This window comes from Glandiceps talaboti, chromosome 4, assembly GCF_964340395.1.
Source record: "Glandiceps talaboti chromosome 4, keGlaTala1.1, whole genome shotgun sequence".
NCBI lineage: Eukaryota > Metazoa > Hemichordata > Enteropneusta > Spengelidae > Glandiceps > Glandiceps talaboti.
The window spans coordinates 66,171-88,989 of record NC_135552.1 but is presented as its reverse complement, the minus strand read 5'-3'; the positions used below and the strand labels follow the sequence as shown (position 1 = coordinate 88,989).

The window sequence follows — 22,819 nt, the reverse complement described above, 5'->3', positions numbered from 1 at the left end:
TTGTGGTGATATTACAAATTGTCTTGGACACAAGTTGATTTGTACATGTCATTTACATTTGTAGTGTTAGCACGTTATGTCCCTGGTGTACGGTACCACAGGGCATGTATTATAGCTTAGGGCGGCCCTTTTAATTTGTCTGTTTCTCATCTCCCGACCAACCCTAATTTGCAGCTCCGACATCAGAAAAAAAAAACTTTTTTTTTTTTATCTCCGACCGACCCCTGAGTTCAACACAGCAAGATTGTAAGGTTCGAACGAACATCAAACGTTCCTCATGGCGTCTTAGGCCAGTGTTCTGCGGAGGCCGCGACCTTGTGACATTGGCCCTCTAAAATTACAAATGACGCAATAATTTTCCCACCTTGGGTCGCTTTGGTGCATTCATTTTATGGCAGACATCAAAATTATCTAAGTCTGGGCCAGGTCCTGACGTCAATCCCACAATTGGGTTCCGTCTGTCCGTCCGTGCGTCCGTGCGTCTGTCCGTCCGTCCGTCCGTCCGTCCGCAGCCGTTTCTTGGAGATGCCTGTACCGATTTTTTTCAAACTTGGTACAGGGGCAACATGCTATGGCATACATATGCACGTCAATTTGTTTCATGATACGATCCAATATGGCCGCCTAGCAGCCATTTTGTTTGTGAATTTTCCCTGTCTAAAGCCATAACTCAGACATGCTTGAACAAATCTCATTCAGAGTTGGTATTAGGACAGTGTGAATTTCTAAGACCTGTTTTAATTGTAGTCGCATTTAAAAGATATAAAATTAGTCATGACATACAAAAAGGGCGTACAGTGCGACACACTAATCACCGTACCACTGCATTGGCATACCGTAATCCGACATCGTAAGTTGTACTAAAGTCTTGTATTTTGGAAATTGAGCTTTTTGGTGCAAATTGTTTTTACCGTTTCTCGCTTCATCATCATCATAAGCACACAGGGTTTTGGTTGTATAATTGTGGAAAGGTCAACACATTCCCAAGGGCCACGGTCGACCACCAATACATCGCGTACAATTTAATTCGATTAATAATTTTGTATGCACACCTTCCTCTTCTGTCTGTGTATTATTATTTTTTTAAGACATCTGGATGTCTTTTTATCATTTTACGATATTAACTAGTTGTATGTACCTTTACATGCGTATACGGGGCTACCAGGGAAGTTCATTTTGAGCCCTGTTGATTGTGCATCGTTCTGATGTTTTTTACTTTTTTTTCAAATTACGGTCAAAGACGCACAAAGACAATGTCGGTACTGGAAACAAATCAAGGCGATAATATCAAATAACATCCTGAAACGCGTGAATACGATGTACTTATAGAAAACAAAGGAGGGCAAAAGTCATTATCTATTGTCAGTTATTCATGAACTACGAACACCTCATTATCTCCCGTTTCTCGTCGTTTATCGTCTTCACGTGTCTTCACCCGGCGTAACTCGTCCTGACTCGTAATTACAATGCACTTGATATATCTGCCTTCCCTTACACATAATTTGCAGATCACTGATGAAATCATTATATGCTTAATATTTCTTCATCTTTACACCCCAGATACATTCCCATTTATTTTCAGCCAAATCTGCTTATTTGAGTGATTCTTCACTTGCCTAACTATCCCTATTTTTCTCTTTGCAATATGCACCATCATTTGACTGTTGCTATGGGTGTGGTTTTGTTGCTAGGAATATTTGCATACATATTTTAATGTTTCTTCACTTGCCTATTAATCCATGTTGTTAGGTGACAGGTGGTGTACAAGAAGCAAAATGGCTGACATTTTGTTATAAAGGTCAAGGTTGCAAAATTAAGTGACATGCATAATGCACTATATAATGTTTGACATTGTATTAGGTTTGGTTGAAATTTAGTCATGAGTGTCAGAGATACAAATGTATGCTGGTCATAGACAGATGAATGGACAGATGGCTGGCCACACACACACATTATGCACGGACAGACATTGATTATTCTTATAGAACCTCTCTGGACTGTGCCTGATGGTGAGGATACAGTGTAATTATGGCATCCACACACAATTTCTCCCTTCTTTGCTACACACCTTCATCTTGGTTAGTTGCCTTGGTTTCTTAGAACTTCTGGATAGATACAAGACATCCTGTGATTCCATGCTAACAATGAGATGCCTTCCATTGGGATCCAGGAACAATTTGTGGATTTTGTCATCTGCATTTCGGCTTATTTCCACCTCTACAATATACAACAAGCAACCTATCAGTCAGAATAGCTCTGCTGGTTTGTTTTTTTGTTTTTGTTTTTTATTTTGGTGACATGTAGAAGTGGTTCAGTTCTTCACTATGCAGTTTTGTTTTAGCGATGCAATAAAGTGGTTACTGGTTTCATATGATGTCTCACTATAAAATACATTTTACACAGAAGTTGGTAATGTATTGTACTTTTATACCATAGTCACCATTTTATAACAAAAATCTACTGTTACGAAAATTGCACAAAATCTCTGAAAAAAATGACTGGGAAATGCACACAAGAAAGAGAAAAAAAAGAGGATTTTGAGGTTGGCTATAAATAATTCCAGTGTCTTACAGATTTAACCCTGGAAAATGTTAATGATGAATGAAATAAACTAGGGATCTAAAATAATTTTGAAGCAATTTGAATTTCAATTTTCTAACAAATTTACCAAGTCATTAACATTCAACTTGTACAAGTTGTAGTAGATATATATAGGGAAGAAATGTATTAATCGCCATCTTAGTTTCCAAGTACCCATAAAGAAAACACAACGAAATGGTTGAAGTGATCTTTTTTTTTAAATTTCTTTTCATCACTAAAACAAAATCTGTGTGATCAAAGGTGTTGCAAACTAAACCAGAAAGAATTATCGGACTGGCTAAACTAAACTGGAGTAAGGTCCAAGCCTTGATAGTACGTGAGGAAATCGTCTCAAACTAGCGATACAACTTTCAAAATATAACTTGACATGTCTTCATTTGTTAGTTATACAATTCAAGACAGGTTTTCACTCGAAAAAAAAACAATTCTGTAAATAATGACACTCTGAACGCAGCGATTTCTCGGACGATGTTACCACTGTAACGTATGCCTGGCAACGACTTGCTTCCAGGTTATTCCCTCGTGCATCCGGGTACTTGGGATTGTCGCCGTATGGAAACTCACATCAGTAATTTTGACGCTGTAATTTTGCCACCAATATTGATCGTACAAAAACAAAACTCCATAAATGAACCACAAAGTACTTTCCCTTTCAAAATGTGATAATTTTAGAAAGAGTATTATCGTTTTTATTGACGACTGACTCTGTGTTAAAAATCGTCCCATACACTTCAGTTCAGGCATGCACGACTTCTCACTTGATCGTGAGGTGCGTATACTGGAATGAACAATTCTGTAGGAGGGTGGAGAATTTGGATTTGAAGTTTACAAACCTGTTTCGAACAAATATTTGTCATTTGGGCGCACAATGTGTAGAATTAAGACTACAGCACATATTACATTGCTTGTTTGACGTCAATAGTGTCTTTTGAAAAGTTGCAGTTTACCTAAAGTCTCGCGGACTGATTTCCAATATGGCGGCGGTCATAATGCTCATTAACATATTCATTTTTGTTTAAATTACAAAAAAAAAATCATAAAAAATAGAAAAGAAGACGTGCTGACTTGAAATTAAAAAATCTAAGTAAGCTACCCCCTGCGCATCAACACACCAGATATCAAAGCAATCTGACAAGAAGTTTTCAAGGAGATGATGAAAATGACATTTTATGAAAAAAAATAGCGCAAATATTGCGTTGCCGCACAACTTCATGTTCAGGGCAATGATAGATATATAATTTTTTGAAGATTTAAAGTTGTAACCAAAACAAAATTTTCATACCTAATTTCCATCATCATAATCCAGCCATCCTATGTTGGAAGTGTACAAGACAAGTATAGCAACATCCTAATCAAACTTGAAAGGGATGTGTCTACAAGGTTTTGTACTTCTTTAGTTTTTTAAATCAATTTGGAACCAAGTCATACCAATGTAACATGTTTAACTTTCTTGGTTGTCTTATTGTAATATTTTAAACACAAGCTACATTCAGTTTATATGGGTAGGTGATGAAACAGCTGTCTTACAACATATTACATAATCAAGTCATAAACCAAACTGGCCATGCTACAGGCTTTACCACCAGAGGAAATAGTAAAGTAAACATTATAGTTAATTAACAATGTACTGTTCTCACTGTGTCAGCTATTAATGAGGACAAATCTACACATTCTCAACAAAGTTAAGCTCAATCTACTGGGTAATTTCAGAGTTGAAGATTTTTGAGGAAAAGCAATGATATAGAATAACACTTCTAGAAACATCTCACCAAGTTTCAAACTCATTCACTTAGTACTTTTTGAGATATAAGTTTTTGACCAAAATTCACATTTTTACACCTTAATTCCATATCACTCATGGAATCATTGTATGCTTAATAAATCTTCGTCTATACATCCCTAGATGCATCCCCATCAAATTTCAGCCCAATCTGCTCAGTAGTTTTGGAATTATAGATTTTTAACCAAAAAGACACATTTTTAGCCCTAATTTGCATATCACTGATGGAATCATCATGTCATGAACAAATCTTACTTTACACCCCCTAAAAAATCTTCCCACCAAATTTCGCACCAATCTGCCCAGTAGTTTCTGAGTTTAAGTTTTTTGAGCAAAAATCACATTTTTTTATCCAAATCATGCACACACCTGTGATGCGATCATTTTGATTTGATTTGAACAATTTCCCAACTAGACACCCAAGGTAATGGCCCCACCAAATATCATGGCAATCGGTTCAGCAGTTTTTGACTTTAAGTTGTTTACACACACACACACACACACACACACACACACACACACACAGACAGACAGACAGACAGACACCGGGCGATCCCTATAGCACTACTGAACCTCAGTTCAGTTGTGCTAAAAATCATAAAAAATTGAAAATGGCACAGATCAACTTGGCATGAACAAATCTGAATAGCCTCCCCCCCAGGGAACATGCACACCAAATATTGAAGAATTCTGACTGTCACTTTCGGATAAGATAATGAAAATATAAAAGTTTGACGGAAACCTATGATTCACCTATGATTCACTCTACCCTATACTCTACCTATACCTCAAGCTACGCTTTCAGCTTTCGCTGACAGCGGAGCTAATAAAAATAGAGCAAATGGCATTGTAGCACAACTGTACAGTTTTTAAATATGTTTACCCTCATGCTGATCCATGCTACATGTAGTTATAGGTGTTCATTTGCTGAATGATTATCCAGTTGCCTATCCAACCCTGGTGTTATCTTTGCAATATATGCGATCATTTGGCTGTTGCTAGACATATTTGCATACATTTTTTTGAATGATCATTCACTTGTCTATGAATCCCTGAAGTTATCTTTGCAATATACATGATCATTTGACTGTTGCTATGGGCGTGGTCTTGTTGCTAGGCACATGTACATACAGTTTTTAAATGGTTATTCACTTGTCTATTATGATGTAGATACAGGACGTGAATGAACTGCATTGAGTATGGACAAGCAGTTTCCGCAAGGACCAGCAGCTTTTGCTACCTGTTGGTCCTTATGACCAGTGGTTATTTTAGTATTTTTACCTTAATTTCACACACTGCATAAACATCAGTTAAAAACACAAAATTGAGCTATCTAAAAGTGCAAATGTATTTGAGTTGACCTTTCCTTTAAGTATAACGGATGGACAGAGCCCATTGTAATAGTTCCCCCTTCAGGGGACTATAAACACAGAGCTTGCCAGTGTTGTACAACATACTGCGCGCGATTGATGACTGTTACTCTGTGTACACAAAATTCATCAAAGAATGGACTACTCACCATCAGGATTGTCTGGATGTTCCAGATCAAATCTTAGTATAACATTTCTTCCCATTGCTATTACCAACATGTTGTTACTGACAACCATGTGTGTGACAGGAGATGGAGGTCTGAACAGATATAAAAGGCATGGAAGTAACGTTAACAATTATTTGTACACTGGACGATTCAAACATTTTTGCACAATGTTCTCAGTCAGCAGATACTTTTTCAATTTTGAAATTGTAGCATAATTGTACAGATTTAGAAATGTTTATCCACATGGTGAGCCATGGGACATGTAGGTATACATATGTTATTTGCTGAATGATTACCCAGTTGCCTATCCAGCCCTGTTGTTATCTTTGCAATATACATGTACGTGATCATTTGGCTGTTGCTATAGGTGTGGTCTAGGCACATTTACATGTACATACATTTTTTGAATCTTTATTCACTTGTCTATTACTCCCTGTTGTTATCTTTGCAATATACAAAGTCATACAATATACAGGAATGCCAAAGTTCATTCACGTATTTTGCCGTAAAACTATTTAACAGCAGCTAATGCCGCAAAACTTGCTGCCAAAACTAGTTCCACACATGCACATTAGCCTTTTTTATCTAGCCTGCCATTTTAAAGGAGCTGGCAGTTTATGTTGTCATTTCCAAACCTGGTTAATGTTGTTTAGCCTCATAAGGTTGTTTTTGATATCACTACTCTGATCACGCAACAACACTTGTGAACCTAAATCAAACAGACTTAGATATGTTGTGTCTGCTCGTTGGACATGGAACATGTCTACTCATGTTGTGTCTTCTCGTTGGACATGGGACATGCCTACTCTTCAAGATGATGTGATGGAATAAACAAAATTAATCAACAGTAAAGGACGGGAACCTGTTCAAGCATGTCTGAGTTCCACAATACAATATCTTACCTACAATTCTTCCTGAGTTGTATGCTTGGAGGTTCCTTATCTTATAACTTCTTCATTAACCCATATTTGTCAACATTTTAAGCATAGTAATTACGTTTAATTAATATGTAACAAAAGTACGCTTAGGAATCAAACATAAAGTTATACATTTTGCGTAAAAATGTACTAACAACTAAATGAAACATGTACTTTAAATAAAACACTTCTCAATGTCAAAGTATTGCTAACTTGGGTGGACAGTGTGTATGGCAAGTTTTAGTATGTAAATTTCTTTTGTTATACCTATCAAATAAATCTATATCTTTGGCAAAGTCATAACAGGTGCAAATGTTTTCCTTAGTTTCATAGAAAATATTTTGCATGCTTTTCAAGGAAATCTGTTGGCAAATTTCTAAAATTGCTATCTCCTCCTACAATAAATAATTGATACTGGAACCAATGAAAATATAGATTCAGAAACTCATCAGTGTCAATTCTACGCTTCATAAATGACAAAAATATTCTTACAAATCCCTGTACACAGGTGAGATTAGTCTTACTTCATGGACATGATGTCCAGCAGTACAAATCAGAGAGAGTTGTGGGTAAAATATTGTACAGTGAGTTCTGGCTTTGGACATGAAAACTGCCCCAACAAAGTGGCTGACAGGCAGCCATATCGGATTGTTTCATGATGAAAATGGATATGCACATGTATGTCATAGAACACTGTCCTAATACCAACTTTGAATCAGATCTGTTCAAGCATGTCTGAGTTATGACTTTGGACATGGAAAATTCCCAAACAAAATGGCTGCCAGGCAGCCATATTGGATCGTATCATGACAACAATGAATATGCACATGTATGTCATAGAACACTGTCCTAATAGCAACTTTGAATGAGATCTGTTCAAACATGTCTGCGTTATGTCTTTGGACAAGGAAAATTCGCAAACAAAATGGCTGCTAGGCAGCCATATCGGATCGTATCATGAAACAAATTGACGTGCATATGCATGCCATAGTATGTTGCCTCTGTACCAAGTTTGAAAAAAATCGGTCCAGGCATCTCCAAGAAACGGCTCTGGATGGACGGGCGAACGGACGGACAGACAGACCCCAATCCATAAGTCCCCGTCCTGGACTTCGTCCAGCAGGGACTAAAAATACCGCCAATGGCATTGTAGCACAACTGTACAGTTTTTAAAAATGTTTATCCATATGCTAGTCCATGCTAACAATAGGACAATAAGGTGTTCATTTGCTGAATGACTATCCAGTTGCCTATCCAACCATGCTGCCATATTTGCGATATACGCAATCATTTGGGTGTTGCTATGGGCGTGGTCATGTTGTTAGATATATTTGCATACATTGTTGTATATTTTTTGTTCACTTGTGTATGAATTCCTGATATTATCTTTGCAATATACGTGATCATTTGGCTGTTGCTATGGGCATGGTCTTGTTGCTAGGCATATTTGCATACATTTTTCAATGCTTATTAATTTGTCTATTATATCCTCTTGTTATTTTCAGGCAGGGTTTCCATCGATAGCACGACCATTACGGTGAAGCATCTTTCCTCACGAGCGAAGCGATGATTAAATAGACCCAGTCACGTGGATACATTCATACTGCCACGTCACCATTTCATTCTCACTAAAACTGAAACTTTTTTTGAGCTTCGTTACGAACGCATTACGTGAATTTACAGTTCATCCATGGTTCACATAACGCATCGTTCAAGAATAAATGATTATCTTGGTGTATACCGAGTTAGCAGTTCTCCTCAGCGACACAAAATTTGTATAAAACTTTTACAACTGTGTCTCTGTCAAATTGAAAGTTCGCGCTGTCCTTTATTCTTCATCATTCATGTCATGGAACTTAGTTTATGCATTGCGGTTTTGTATCCATAGTGTAATTTTATGTACTCCGTATGGTCCAACTCCAAGAACCGCCCTAACATACATTCATCCGGAGTTCGTTCTCGGAGCACATATTTTTATAGAGTGATTACCATTATAGAAAATCGAAAGTCTAGAAAGATGAAGTTAAACCACTGTATAGCGTATTCTTGCATATGTTTTCTTTTTGGACGTGCAAACTATGTACTTGTATTCGGTGTGCGGGAGAATAACACTGATGTGTTCATGTACATGTATTTACATTTGTAACGTATTACGTGTACATCTGAAAGACATGTAGTGACCGTGTGCATGCAAATTTGGAAAAGACGCGCCGTAATGGGATTTTGATGCTAATTTTGGCAGGAAGGCAGAAAAAAAGCTACTGCGACCTCTGCATGATTATTTGGCTGTTACTATGGGCGTGGTCTTGTTTCTAGGCACATTGGCATACATTTTTTGAATGTTTATTCATTTGTCTTTCTATTCCTGTTATCTTTGCAATATACGTGATTATTTGGCTGTTACTATGGGTTTGGTCTTCTTGTTAGGCATATTTACAAACATTTTTTGAATGTTTACTCACTTGCCTACGAGATGATGTTGTTATTTGACCAAAATATACTGCCATTTGGTTGTTGCTAAGGACGTGGTCATGGTTGCTAGGGCCAATTTTGTCAAAATGTTTTTAAGAAAATATGCAGAATAACACTTTCAGAAGTTTCAGACTCACTGACCAAGTACTTTTTGAGATATAAGTTTTTGACCAAAATGAACATTTTTACCTAATTTGCATATCACTAATGGAATCAATGTAGGCTTAATATTTCTTCAGTAATACATCCCTAGATGCATTCCCACTAAATTTCAGCTCAATCTGCTCAGTGGTTTTGGAATTATAGATTTTAACCATAAAGACACATTTTTAGCCCTAATTTGCATATCACTGATGGGACCATCATGTCATGAACAATTCTTAGTAAAAACACCCTGAAGAATGTTTCACCCAAATTTCAGCAGAATCTGCCCAGTAGTTTCTGAATTTAAATTTTTGGATCAAAAATCACATTTTTTTACCCAAATCACAAACCGGTGGTAAGATCATTTTGATTTGAACAATTTCCCAACTAGACACCCAAGGTAATGGCCCCACCATATATCATGGCAATCGGTTTGGCGGTTTTTGACTTTGAGTTGTTTACATGCACACGCACACATACACGCACACACACACGCACGCAAACACACACATACACACACACACACAGACACCGGGCGATCCCTATAGCACTACTGAACCTCAGTTCGGTTGTGCTAAAAACCAATCTTCCAAAGTAATAGTATTCGCTACAGGACTACAATGTAGTACGCATCAGTCGTTTCAGAGTAGACCAAAAGTGCTTTGTATCAGAAATGTCAGAATCAAGAGTACCTTTCATTTTGCTGTAATATAAACATTTCTTGTTGAGATAAGTGTTCCTGAAGTTCTGTTTTACAGACTTAAATTCACGAAGCATATCTAAGTTGTTGGTTTTGCGAAAAGTTCTTAGCAATCTATATTTCTTCTCCTTCAACTTCTGACATTCCACATCATACCAGGGAGGTTGCTTAACTCTTTCACCACTATTCTCCCCATGGGACTGTAGGCTATCCACTAGCCCCCTCATTAGCATACACATAATAAAAGTATGAGTGAGTGTTATGTTATCAAATTGATATAAAAATACTTAGAATTGCCCAATCTTTGAAAATTAGGTATCATTTTAAAGCAAAATAAATTTTCTACATTACACTTCCAATTATACACATCCAAACATCAAATATACAGCTAGAATTTGGGTTAAAATGATAAAATTTCGTTAAAAAAACTGTGTGTTGCTTATTTATTGTCATATCACAAATAAACAATACATTTATATCACAAATAAAATACAAAATACCAACATTCATGTTCCTACAAAACTAATATATTCTGGTTATATGGTCAAAATGGGCGAAAATTTGATAAAAAATGTTATTTTAAGTCATAATAATTTGAACGAAATAAATTAACGGCTCACTAATCCGATTACGACGCAATAGTCTGTGCCGCACCGGCAATGAAAGTGTACTAAAATATCTGAAGTCGTAACCTCAATACCTTTTGAAAAGTTAGTTTGAGTAAATATAATTCATTATTTGACAGAACAACAAAAAATTACAACCAAATTTATGCCCAAAATCAATAAAAAATGCCCACAAGTTGGAAGTATGCGAGTCCGAGTCGGGATGCCTAAGTGTGCTTTTTGCCGACATGCTTATCCTCAAGAGCAAATATGTAGTCGGAACTTTGAACTAACGTAGCGGCAATCTGATCCCAACATAAACTGTTTTGAGTTCACACAGCCATGTCCTTGCATAAAACAATGTATCGACAGTCAAAATTTAGTGAAAATTTCTACGAACAGCACCTTTATTTACGTTGTAAACGATGTTAGGGGAGACAGTTTTGCTTCGGCCATGTTGAAATTTTGAATTTTACACTGAAAATCGCATGTAATCACCCCGATCGTACACAAATTCCCTCCACTGACCTGTACACAGTGAATTTGTATTAGGGGCGACATCGAAATCAAAAGCTCGTTATGACGCGTAATTACGAGTAGCTACTAGTAGCTACGATGTACTACGGTGAATATTCATAAGTCTCAACACATATTCATGTACTTTAGGTTGTAGACAATCAAAAGTAAACACCTATTGTCCGTTATTCATGAGCCCAAACTACGACCATTTACGCGTAGTCTTCATCGTGAAAAAAATAACGAAACAAAAAGATTTTCTTTCCTGTGCAAATCAGTTTCACGCTTACTTTTTTCAATTTTATTCATTCGATGCCTTCTATGGCATTCGTACAGTCGGCTAGTCAACTAAGTGTTTCAGATATATTCAGATGTTTACCTAATATGTCTTGCCTAAAAATACCTTGAAGAAGAATTGTTATTCGAAACGTCGGATTTTACATCTATTTATTCGGACTGCCTCACAAGTTCCTTATGCACTTCTCGGCTAGTCAACAAACATGTCGACCATTTTCGTCTGGCTGGTGAACGGTGCGGTGCATTGATCGTGTTAGATTCGAGTCGCAGGATTCGTCAGTCGAATTCGGACATTGTCCACAAAAAACAAATTAAAAACTAAAGCTTGTCTCGCATTAATATATCGTTTGATTTGATTGATTTAGAAGTCACCTAAAAACGTTTTGTTTCTTCAAAATTTTGAAGAAAAACGTCATTTATATAACGAAATTTCGGGCTACGAATAACTGAATACGTTCATCACTTGCGTCTTTATGTTTATCTACCTACATCATGCCACGTGTTGCCGAACATTGCGATTTCTCAACTCAACCCCATCATTTAGGAATGTTACTGTACTGAGAAACATAAAAAATTAGTTGTTGTTTTTGTTGGATATATAAAACAAATCCCATTATTCGATGATATAAAAGTCAAAACTGCACTTCCGCAACCCGGAAATTCAACAGCATTTCTTGGTCCTACCAATAGTACCATGGCCGCCAAGCATGAGCTTGTAAGTTGTATTGTTAGTTTGTCGACCACGCAAATAACAAAAAGAAAGTCTAACCGCGATTGATGCTTTAAGAGTCACACAATTGTACGATAATCTTTGTCAAAGATTTACTGTTAACCCAGTACTGTTAAATGTTACATTTGTATGTCCATGCGTCCATCACAATAAATTTCGAATACATACCATCCTGTTTGTGAAAAGATTTACTGACTATTGAAACTTTGATTTCGTGCGTATCTTATTGTGTTTTTTTTATGAATATCGCCCATGAACTTGCACTCATAAAAACATGTACAGTACTAGTTTCATCAGCACATTACTGGCTGGAGTACGTGGTTTTCTTTGACGATCGAAAATTATGACAAACTACAATCAACTACGATAGAAGACGATGTCATCATTGGAAACACGGAAGGTGAGAATCACTATCTATTGTGTGTTGGCAATAAAAAAATAAGGCGTATCTACGCTCAAAGACGACGTCATTACGGGAAACAAAGAAAAGTGAACTGATTATCTATTGTCAGTTATTCATGAACTTGAACACCTCATTATCTCCTGTTTCAAGTAGTACATCGTAACTACTAGTAGCTACTCGTCTTTACTCGTTACGACGTGTAATTACGATGCTTTTGATTTCGATGTCGTCCCTTAATACAAGTCATTATTGAGCCGTAACAAAAAGAAATAAAACCAAAATAAACCATTTTATAGCCAAAAATTACAACCAAGACGTTAGTATGGGCGTCGGTACCTGTCACAAGATTGCGTAAATTTACCGACATTCAAAAATTCAGACGTAAATTGCTGCCAGTAGCTCAAATAGACTGAAGCGGGAATTTGATGCTTACACACGAGTACAATGTGTTCCCACAGCTAAACACTTGCATTCAACGATGTATTTCGAGTCAAATTCAGTCGAAATATCCAAGGACAGTGCCATAATTTGTATTGTAGACCATGCTATGGGAGCTGTTAATTACCTCCGCCATGTTTAAATTCGATTTTGTTGGCGAAAAACGCACATAAAAATTACGTTTTTTGGGCCGTACTTCAGTTACTGTTCACTGTCACACATTCAAAATGGCAGTATACATAAACAAGGCTAATACACATGTGTGGAACTAGTTATGGCAGCAAATTTTGCAGCAATAGCTGCCGTTGACCGGTTTTATGGCGATGTAGGTGAATGAACTTTGGCGTCCCGGTATACCGGGTTTTCATGGGCACCCTAGCGCGTCCCGGTATACCGGGTTCTCGTGGTGAAAGGGTTAAATTGATCTATTCGCTTTGCCATGCCGGACTGCTTGGCAGCATAAATAAAAGAATTGTTTAAACTAGCGACAAAATTTTCCGGGTCAGTATTTAGGTCATTAGGTATATTATTTAAAGGCCAAGGTTCAACCAGGCTATGTGCCCACGCTACGGAAGTAGGTTTGCGCATGTGCAACGGAATACGTTTGTTTATCTGGGAGGAGCATTTGGTAAATCCGACCCAGGTAGTTTATCAACACATTAGTGGCTGTTCACACATATTGGTAACATGTAGTTCTTGCCTAATCCGAAGAGTCCCTTAATGTTTTTTTGGGTTTTTTTTTCAAGTCTAGTGGCAGTGTTTCTCCTACGTTTTTTTCTGGTGCGTACGTACGGCCAGACACACAGTCTGGGTGAAACACGTATTTCTATAAACTTATACATACAAATTATAACCCGAAAAATTATATTTTGAGGGACCTGTTCTAACACAATCCAAACATTACACAGTGATAATTTGTATCATTGAAATTGTAAACTGAAATTCTTGGGTACGAACAAACTTACTTACTTGTATCATTTGTACAAGGTACTAGATTACAGTTGCACACGTACACACTAGCGTCGGCATTTTGTTGGTCGTTACCACACCAAAATCGTTAGATAGATGAGAATTTTTTTTAAATTACAGATTACATGTAGGTCGTGTTTTGACAACATAATCGTGAAAACTTCAAAATTAACTTCACAAGTATCGCACAGGTCAGAGCGGACTAAGCTTTGCACTTCCATACTTACTGTACACTTGGTAGCTAGCTACGTGCGATCTCGAGTTTGGTAGAAATGTCATCGATGTTCCCGTTATTTTCCTTCCGTGTTCTAATTCTTTGAAAGTATCTGTTATGGCTGTTTTATGATTGATTAAACTTGTATTTCCAAGCCCAATGTCCCATCTCAGAAAACAGTCAATAAAATCACAAACATGTGCTTCTACGAGTTATCCCGATGAGTACGAGTACCACTCCAGCTATTTCAAAACAAACGCATAAATGCATACGTCGTGATGGGGTGAGTACGGACTCTTGTTTGGTCTCCGCTCTGTCTCCGTGCGTATGTTTGACTACGATGTCAGTCAATGTCATTTACATGACGAGGATTATTGCTGGATAGTGCCAAAACATATGGAAACGATTTTTAAGAAATCTGGAAAGAATTTAATACGATTTCTCAACTTTCAAATTTGAATGACACAAATATTTATGATGCCTCCATGATTGTACTTGTAGTCTTGTCAGTTCGCGTTACGTTCATCTCCACAACATGCGAAGAGCTAGAGATCGTAGAGAACAGTTGACAGGTATAGGAACTAGACTAGGCAGTGATGTATGATCTATGTGTACAACATAGACAGTTGTCCTTGAAATTTGATGATCATTACAGAAATAAAAGAGTTGCCAATGTTAGATTTGTTTATGAATTATATCACTCGTTTATCAGTATCAAATGTCGCACTTCGGGGTCATCAGAAAATTTAACTGAAAGTATGGGAATTCTTGATCGAAATATATTCAGTCATAAAATCATCAGGTTTCTGACAATTTCCAATAATTGTTACAAGAAAGGCTGCATTCCAAGAATATTTGGTTAGCTACATGTATTACATCTGATGCCATATAGGTGACACACACGATCATTGTCCAGTTTGCACCACATGGTGTGCCTCGCCTCCTGTAAACATACCGTACGTCTATCTTGTCTGTCAGTGCTACATTTTGCTTCCTCTCTTCATTTTTCTCAGATATTTTAAGAATTTGAAAATAGTCAGTGTCCGATCGACAAAATTTCTTTCCGCTGAAGTTTAGAAAACATTTAGTTCTACTCTACGTAAACGTCGTGTTGTTGCATCATACATCATGAGACATCACATTGACCTCACACTTCGCTTCGCGCTTCCTTCAACGTCCGGTCCCTATGAAACTAGTTTGAAGGCTTTCGCTAGCGATAGCTTGGCCAGTCTTGTTTTACCGCGTAATCCTCAAATGTTTTCCAAATAATTATGAATTTATTTCTTTTTTTTTACACTTTGGGTATTTTACTTGCTATTAGTACTTCTGGGAAACTCATATTTAATTTTCCAACCTTAGAATTTTTTTCAATGGTTGTCAGGTTTTAGTACTTTCCTTAGCCGGTCCCACAACTAAACTGTTGTGGTTATACTTATAAGTTATAGCTGTAAACCTGCTATATTGGCTACCAAACTTAGATAACGTCAGTTATTTCTACTCATGTTGCATCACTATATATTTACAAACAGTATATATGAAATATGAGAGCCATGTGAAACTTTTTCAGTGCAAAATGGGATGAAGACCAGGGCTCGAAATTCCCGCCGGCCCAGCGGCCCAGGGCAGGTGAAAAGTGGTGCTGGGCCGGTAAAATTTATGCACACCTGCCCAGTTGGAATACTTTATTATAAACTGCTTATTCTAATTTGGTCAATAATTGTTACCGCAATCGTTTTGGGGTTTTATTTTTTGTCGATTTGTCTCTTGTAACTTAGCTTGTTTCGGTCAAACCTAAGTTTCTTCATTTCCGCATTGCCTAATGTCAAAATGCAATGACCTTTCAACCTCTCCATATATGGACATGTGCGTCATAGGCACGTATTGGTTTGATTTGCATATCAATAGCAACCATGTGTTTCACTCATATGACCAGCCATGTCATGTGTTCATGAAGTAGTATAATTTACCTCAGCGGGCCCTGACCTCGAAGTAACGTTACGTATACTATTAAATGAAAGCTGTTGAATAAACATGAGCTTATTAAAGTTTGGATTTACAAAGTCTTTAAACAATGATACTCCAAATGAAAAGAAGAAGAAGCAAGAAAGAAAAGAAAGTGAGGGTGGTGACGGCGAGAAAGCTGGGAAATTGCGTATGGAGAGTGATAATTTAGTGGCAATACCAAGTACATCGAAAGAGACTGAAAAGTCGCACAAAGATGATGACGGAGATAGCAAATCGACAACGTTTTGGAAGCAGGATGAAAGGAAAAGAAAGTGAAAATTCCGTGAAGAATGGGAGAAAGAATATAAATGGTTGAAAAGAGAAGAGAACAATTGGCGCAGTTCACTGAGTATCGACTCATTAGATGCGTTACTACGTATTGTATTGGATGGGCCAGAGAGTGAGGCTATGTTGCGATCACTTACCGTAGAAGACTTGATCTAAAGGACTAGTAACAAAATTAGTGAAAGGTGAATTGGGCAGGTAAAATTTTGGTTGGGCAGGTAAAATTTTCAATGGGCAGGTGGGAAAAAAAATGAATTTCGAGGTCTGAAGACATGAGGGCAAAGTCAGTCCTGCATATGCATACATTACCCATAAATTATCCTCTTTATATAGTGGACCTTGGCCTTTAAATCATTTTTCTGACCGTTTTTGTTATTGTTTTTGGGTCAAAATAAGTAGATTTACAACAATTAACTACATCACAATTTTTGACAGTTAAAGGTTATCCCTGGAGCACTTAATGAACTTACATATTTTAGTGCAATGTGTATTATGTCCCGACATATTTGTTTGCAATTTCTTTTCATTATTTCATAAAATGCTATGTTATTATATCCACAGCTGCTTTACGATTTTTAAAGAAAAATGTAAGAAAACTGCAAAAAAAGGATAAAAGTCCGTGATAGATTATTTTTATATGCTGTATGTGTACAATGTATTATTCCAGCTATTTATCAATGACAAAATAATAGTGGGTGACGTTTGACAAAAATTAAAATGAGCTTGTTTAACTTTGCACATATGTATAATGTACCAATGCCTCTTCATAATTATACAACACAAATCATTGAGTGTATGCTAACTTTAAAATGCCAGTAAAAAAATGTTACCCCCACCCCATCAAAATTTCAACATTTTGAACAAAAATCACTTGACATTGTATAATATTGGAACACACAGGCACCAAGGTATATTTCTGTCAGTTCATATGCGTGATAAATCAACTGAACTATTCATGTGTAGAGTTTATGTATTTCTCCCAAAGCCAAAGTGGCTATAATATTCATAATTATGACCACCACCCCACCACCCCCCCTCCTTCCAAATTTCAACATTTTTGGACACAATTCACATGAAATTTCATAATATTGGAACACATGGGTACCAAGGGATAGTTCTGTCAGTACATAATTATGTATGATAAATCAACACATTAGGGGTGTCACTAGTTCAATGTAGGATAAAAAGCTAAAAATATTTAGTTCCCCCCCCCCCCACCTAACTTAATTGGCCAAAATTAAAAATGTCCATCCAATTTCAAATCAGTATGTAGTAATACTATGAATACAAAGCCAGTATGTAGTGAGGAAAAATAGATCTTTTGTTGACACTTCATTTCAGTGCTGTGCTATAGTGAAAATTCTTCCATTTCTCAATTTAGGGGATATTTTTTAAAAAGAAATAATTGCATGTTTAGGGGTACAAACAGATCCATTAAAAAGTAAAATCGTTTCTGTAGGATGAGAACTAGACAACTAAAAAAACACCCCAAAAGTAAAAGAATTTAATTTTTCATCCTACATTGATTTGAAATATATATTGATCTCGCACCTTATATCTCATTCTCGCATTGTTGAAACAGTTAAATGTTGATTTCATGTAAGGAAATTGCTAGTGTTGTATTGCGGAGTGTGGTCACTATGAAATAGGAAATAACTCATATCAGTACCTGTTGATCCACTGAACACGGCATGCAGTATACGTACCTAGCCACATGATAAAGTGGCATTGCACACACTGTGAGGCCCAAAAGACATATAGATAGTTTTTATACAACTTGCTGTCCACAACCAGTCGTACGGTCATGGCCCAGTGAAGAAGAAGTATTTTTGTTTTTACTGTCGATTGTCAACAAATTGGTCATAGGGTCGTGGCCCCATTTTTAAATACGAGAAGTAGCTTTTTCACTCTTTTTTTCTCCACGATCGGTCATACGGTTTCGAATTTGACACCTCCTACCTTAACAACTCTCTTAAACACCCTAGTAGAAATGCTGAAGGACATAGGAAAGTGATCAGATTCTGGTCTTAAAACAATCAAAAAGGACGTTATTTTTGGAGAGAAGGAAGTTGATATAGTCAACAACACTGGTACCGGTGAACGCCTAAAATTATTTATCTCTTTGGCTTTTGACACCCATTGTAACTTAAAGGAATCCCTACCATACAATACAGAATCTCCAATAACATGCGATGTATTATCATCAATAATAATATAATCAAAATCTTTGCCTGTGTGAGCATTGAAATATCCAGAAAGAATTACATAAATATCGCGTAGGTCAGATAAAATATTAGAAATCAAATTCTCAAGTAATTCTATACCATTTTGAGAAGGTAATGTGTTGTACATTGATGAATATTGTGGTGAAATATATGTTGAACACAAGAATACATCTTTATCCAACCCAAAAATACTTCCATCCAAAAGAAGGCAAATAGTATCAAGTAAATTATATTTAATATCATTATGGCGAGTTTTTTCTATAAACGTATTTCTTACGTACACAAACTCCACCTGGATATCTACCTTTACTTGCTTTCCTTGATCTGACTGAACTGAAACTGTGATTTGTGTAAAGCCTGGAAAATAATACTTATGAATTTACATCGCCTGCCCACATTTCAACCAACGAAATAATATCATATTTTAAAATAAAATTCACAAAATCAAAACAGTATAATCTATGTTTCAAACCCTGTACATTCCACATTAGAAATGACACTGGGCCATGGCCTGTTTCCTATTCAGAATCAGACAAGTCAGAATCAGACAATCAGACGAGTGTGCGCATCAAAAAAGGATCATTCTTGCATTGATGCACTGTTGTTGTTGCATCATCAAAGCATCTGCATGGAACAATGCTTGCATCTCTGATACAAAATAAACAGTACTTTATGCGCACATGCTTTGTGACTTACATGTAGCAATAATCATGTACTCTGCTATCCAGATTCAATGTTTATAATGAGATGCTGATGCGTTGTTAACTTGATGCACCATTAATGAGATGCTCTGTGGACACCTCAAAGGTGCAAATTGAATGCTGTTTACATACACTAATGCCCAAGAGCATTGTTCATGAAGTTTTCCAGCATACATTTTGTAATGCTTTAAAGATGCAAGCACAGTTCATGCACAATATCCCATTATGCTTGATCTGTACTGTAGCTCTTTTGTTGACACATTGCAATGTACTGTATTTTAGTACCAAGCAATGTCTATAGGGAAAATTTTTCCATAGAAATTCAGTTGTGTGTGTGTGTGTGTCTGTCTGTCTGTCTGTCTGTGTGTGTGTGTGTGTGTGTGTGTGTAAACAACTTAAAGTCTCTTTTCGCAATAAATTTTCCTAAAGTAAGTTGATCCCATATTATGATCATTTAGCTTGTTCTCTAGATCCATAATGTCCTTTTGCAATATTTCTTCTTCCCTTCTCCAGTTCTTTGATCTGTCTTTTGCATACTTGACAGTTCTTTCCTTAATTTTTACTTTTATCACTTCTAATAACATCCTTTTATTGCATTCACTACTATATTCATTTAAAGTCTCCATTATCACCCTCCGTATGATCATTTGTGCAATTGTGAAGTTAGTTTGCAGTAAGTTTACCTAATACTATCAAAAAATGAGTAATTTGTCACACATGATGAAATATTTTGCCATCTGTCAAACAATTTTCAAGTTTTCAAATTTGTGTTACGATCAACCAAAATATGAATCATTGAATGTGTAAATGCATAATCTTTGGATTTGTGATTACTCCAAGCTTTGGGCCAGTAATTGTGCAACGTGACAAAGTTTTTCATATCCGATGACAGTTTCATTTGCAAATTGTTTTACAGTGGTGTTTTGTAATGCTGTCAAATTATTATTACACCATTTTTCGAACGTCTTTAGACTTTACATATAGAATTAGGTGTGGATGAATTTCTCATTTCCCTCGTAGAGGGCGTATCAAACCGCCGAGCTCCACAGAAATCTCTCCAATGTTGGAATATTTAATCCGTGTGTAGTGCCTCTAATTATGAATGGATTTTTTTTTTTTGCGTTTGAAAAATTGTTTCTAGTGACTGCTTCAAGGTCTTTATGAAGTCATTTAAACAAATTCAACTGACGCCCTAGCCTTTACCACCACCTTACATGTAAATATTCCACTTCGATCTTTTTTTTCTCATGTCTGTCCAGCCAATGCAGACTGCAGATCCAAGGGGAAACACAAAATAACTCTCCCTACATTAATTGCTACTTCAGGGAAGACAACTGCACCGGTTTAGACGTTTCCTGACCAGAAACAACACCTTTATTTTGTGTCGCCTTCAGGACTAATTACTGAAAATATGCCAATAACTTGTCAAAATTAAAAGCTACATTGATAATATTTTCAGGAGAGATGTGCTTTGATATCCCAAATGTATGAACATACACACAAACTTTCACCCCCTAATGTATCTCCTTATGGAAGGAAAAAAGTGAAAGAGTTTACAGTACCTGAAATTTATTTTTTGTTTGACAAAAATTGGTGAGTCATCCTCAGTTCTTGCATTGACATAACCAGTCACAATCTGACAAAACAATAAAAAAATAAAATCTGTTAGTGTTTTGGCCATTTACATATTTGACAATGTTAAATGTATTTAACACCATAATTATGTCCACCCACCTCTGTCCTATATCCATACTTTTCACCCCATAATAATAATAATAATATTTATTTCTTATAGAGCGCATTACATTAAAACAATCTCAATGCGCTGAACAAAAGTATAAAATTATTCTAAAATGTACAGATACACAAGTATAAACATGATATGAAACAGGATAAAAATACAAAGACACGGAATGACAAATAAAAGACAGAAATGTAAAAAAGTTAAAAGTTAATAATAATGAGATCTAAAAAGATGACATTTCAAGGCAGATTTAAAACTGTTCAAAGTATGTGAAGAACGAAGACATGATGGTAGCATTCCAAAGGCGTGGGCCGTAAATAGAGAAGGTCTGATCACCATAGTATGCAGTGTTCCCTATCGGTTGATGCAAATTCACCATGCCACCGGATTGCGACCGAGGGAATGACGGGTGGATCTAATCATTAATAAATCGCCTAGATATGAAGGCCCACACCCACTAAGAACTTTAAAAACAATACAGAGTACTTTAAATTCAATGCGCTTCTGAATAGGTAGCCAGTGTAATGAATGAAGAACTGGGGTAATATGCTCAACTTTTTTCCTTCTAACGACAAGTCTTGCTGCTGAATTCTGGATAATTTGGAGCTTACGAATTTGTTGAAATGGGAGACCATATAATAAACTGTTGCAATAATCTAAACGTAATGTAATAAAAGCATGAACTAGTTTTTCAGTACAACTTTGATCAAAAAGAGTGCGAATTTTGCCAATTTTCCACAGAGCATGAGAGGCAGCTTTACAAATATTAATAACATGATCAGACATACAATGTAGTAGCCGCCGAATCCATGGAAACACCAAGATTGCGAACAACATTAGATGGTTGTATATCAACATCGCCAATCCGTATCTTACACAGGGGTACCGGACCTGCACCACCAAATTTAGAAGAAAAATGCACAATTTCTGTTTTACCATCGTTAAGACAGAGCATATTATCACACATCCACTGTCTAACTTTACTAGTGCATGACTCAATAACTGAAGTCGGAACCCGGTCACCCTCACATGTGAGATACAGTTCGGAATCGTCCGCATACATGACACAATTTAAACCATGACGGATTATGATATCCTCCAAGGGGGTTGTGTAAAGCGTAAACAAAACAGGTCCGAGGACGGAGCCTTGAGGGACACCACAATCGAGAGACCTTGCCTTTGACACGACTGCTACAACACTCACAGATTGGAATCGACCAATCAAATAGGAACGAAAGCACTCCAAGGCTGAGCCCTTGATGCCATATCTATTACACAATCTGTGTAATAAAATGTCATGATCAATCGTGTCAAAGGCAGCAGAAAGATCAAGCAAAATCAATATTACATCTTTACGTTTATCAAGGGAGCCTAATATATCATTTTGGACTCTTAGAAGGGCCGTTTCAGTGCTGTAACCCGCTCGATAAGCTGACTGGTATTTCGCGAATAAATTGTTGTCAGATAAATATGAATTCAATTGAACTGAAACAATGCGTTCTATAAGCTTGGAAAGAAAAGGAAGATTAGACACCGG

At 36.7% G+C, this 22,819-nt stretch overlaps 1 protein-coding gene across 5 annotated transcripts in view; it reads right to left on the bottom strand.

Annotated features, from left to right (window-relative positions):
* LOC144433597 (vacuolar protein sorting-associated protein 18 homolog) overlaps positions 1 to 22,819 on the bottom strand; it is a 320,975-nt gene that overhangs the window by 280,199 nt on the left and 17,957 nt on the right. For 4 of the 5 annotated variants that reach the window (XM_078121923.1, XM_078121926.1, XM_078121925.1 and 1 more), the window contains exons 3-5: positions 21,101 to 21,174; positions 5,901 to 6,010; positions 2,069 to 2,217 (exon numbers count right to left, since the gene is read on the bottom strand). In XM_078121923.1, coding sequence (XP_077978049.1) covers positions 2,069 to 2,217; positions 5,901 to 6,010; positions 21,101 to 21,174 — 333 coding nt within the window. Of the gene's footprint in view, positions 1 to 2,068; positions 2,218 to 5,900; positions 6,011 to 14,336; positions 14,388 to 21,100; positions 21,175 to 22,819 lie in introns of those variants that run through there. The other variant, XM_078121928.1, reaches the window with a different exon arrangement.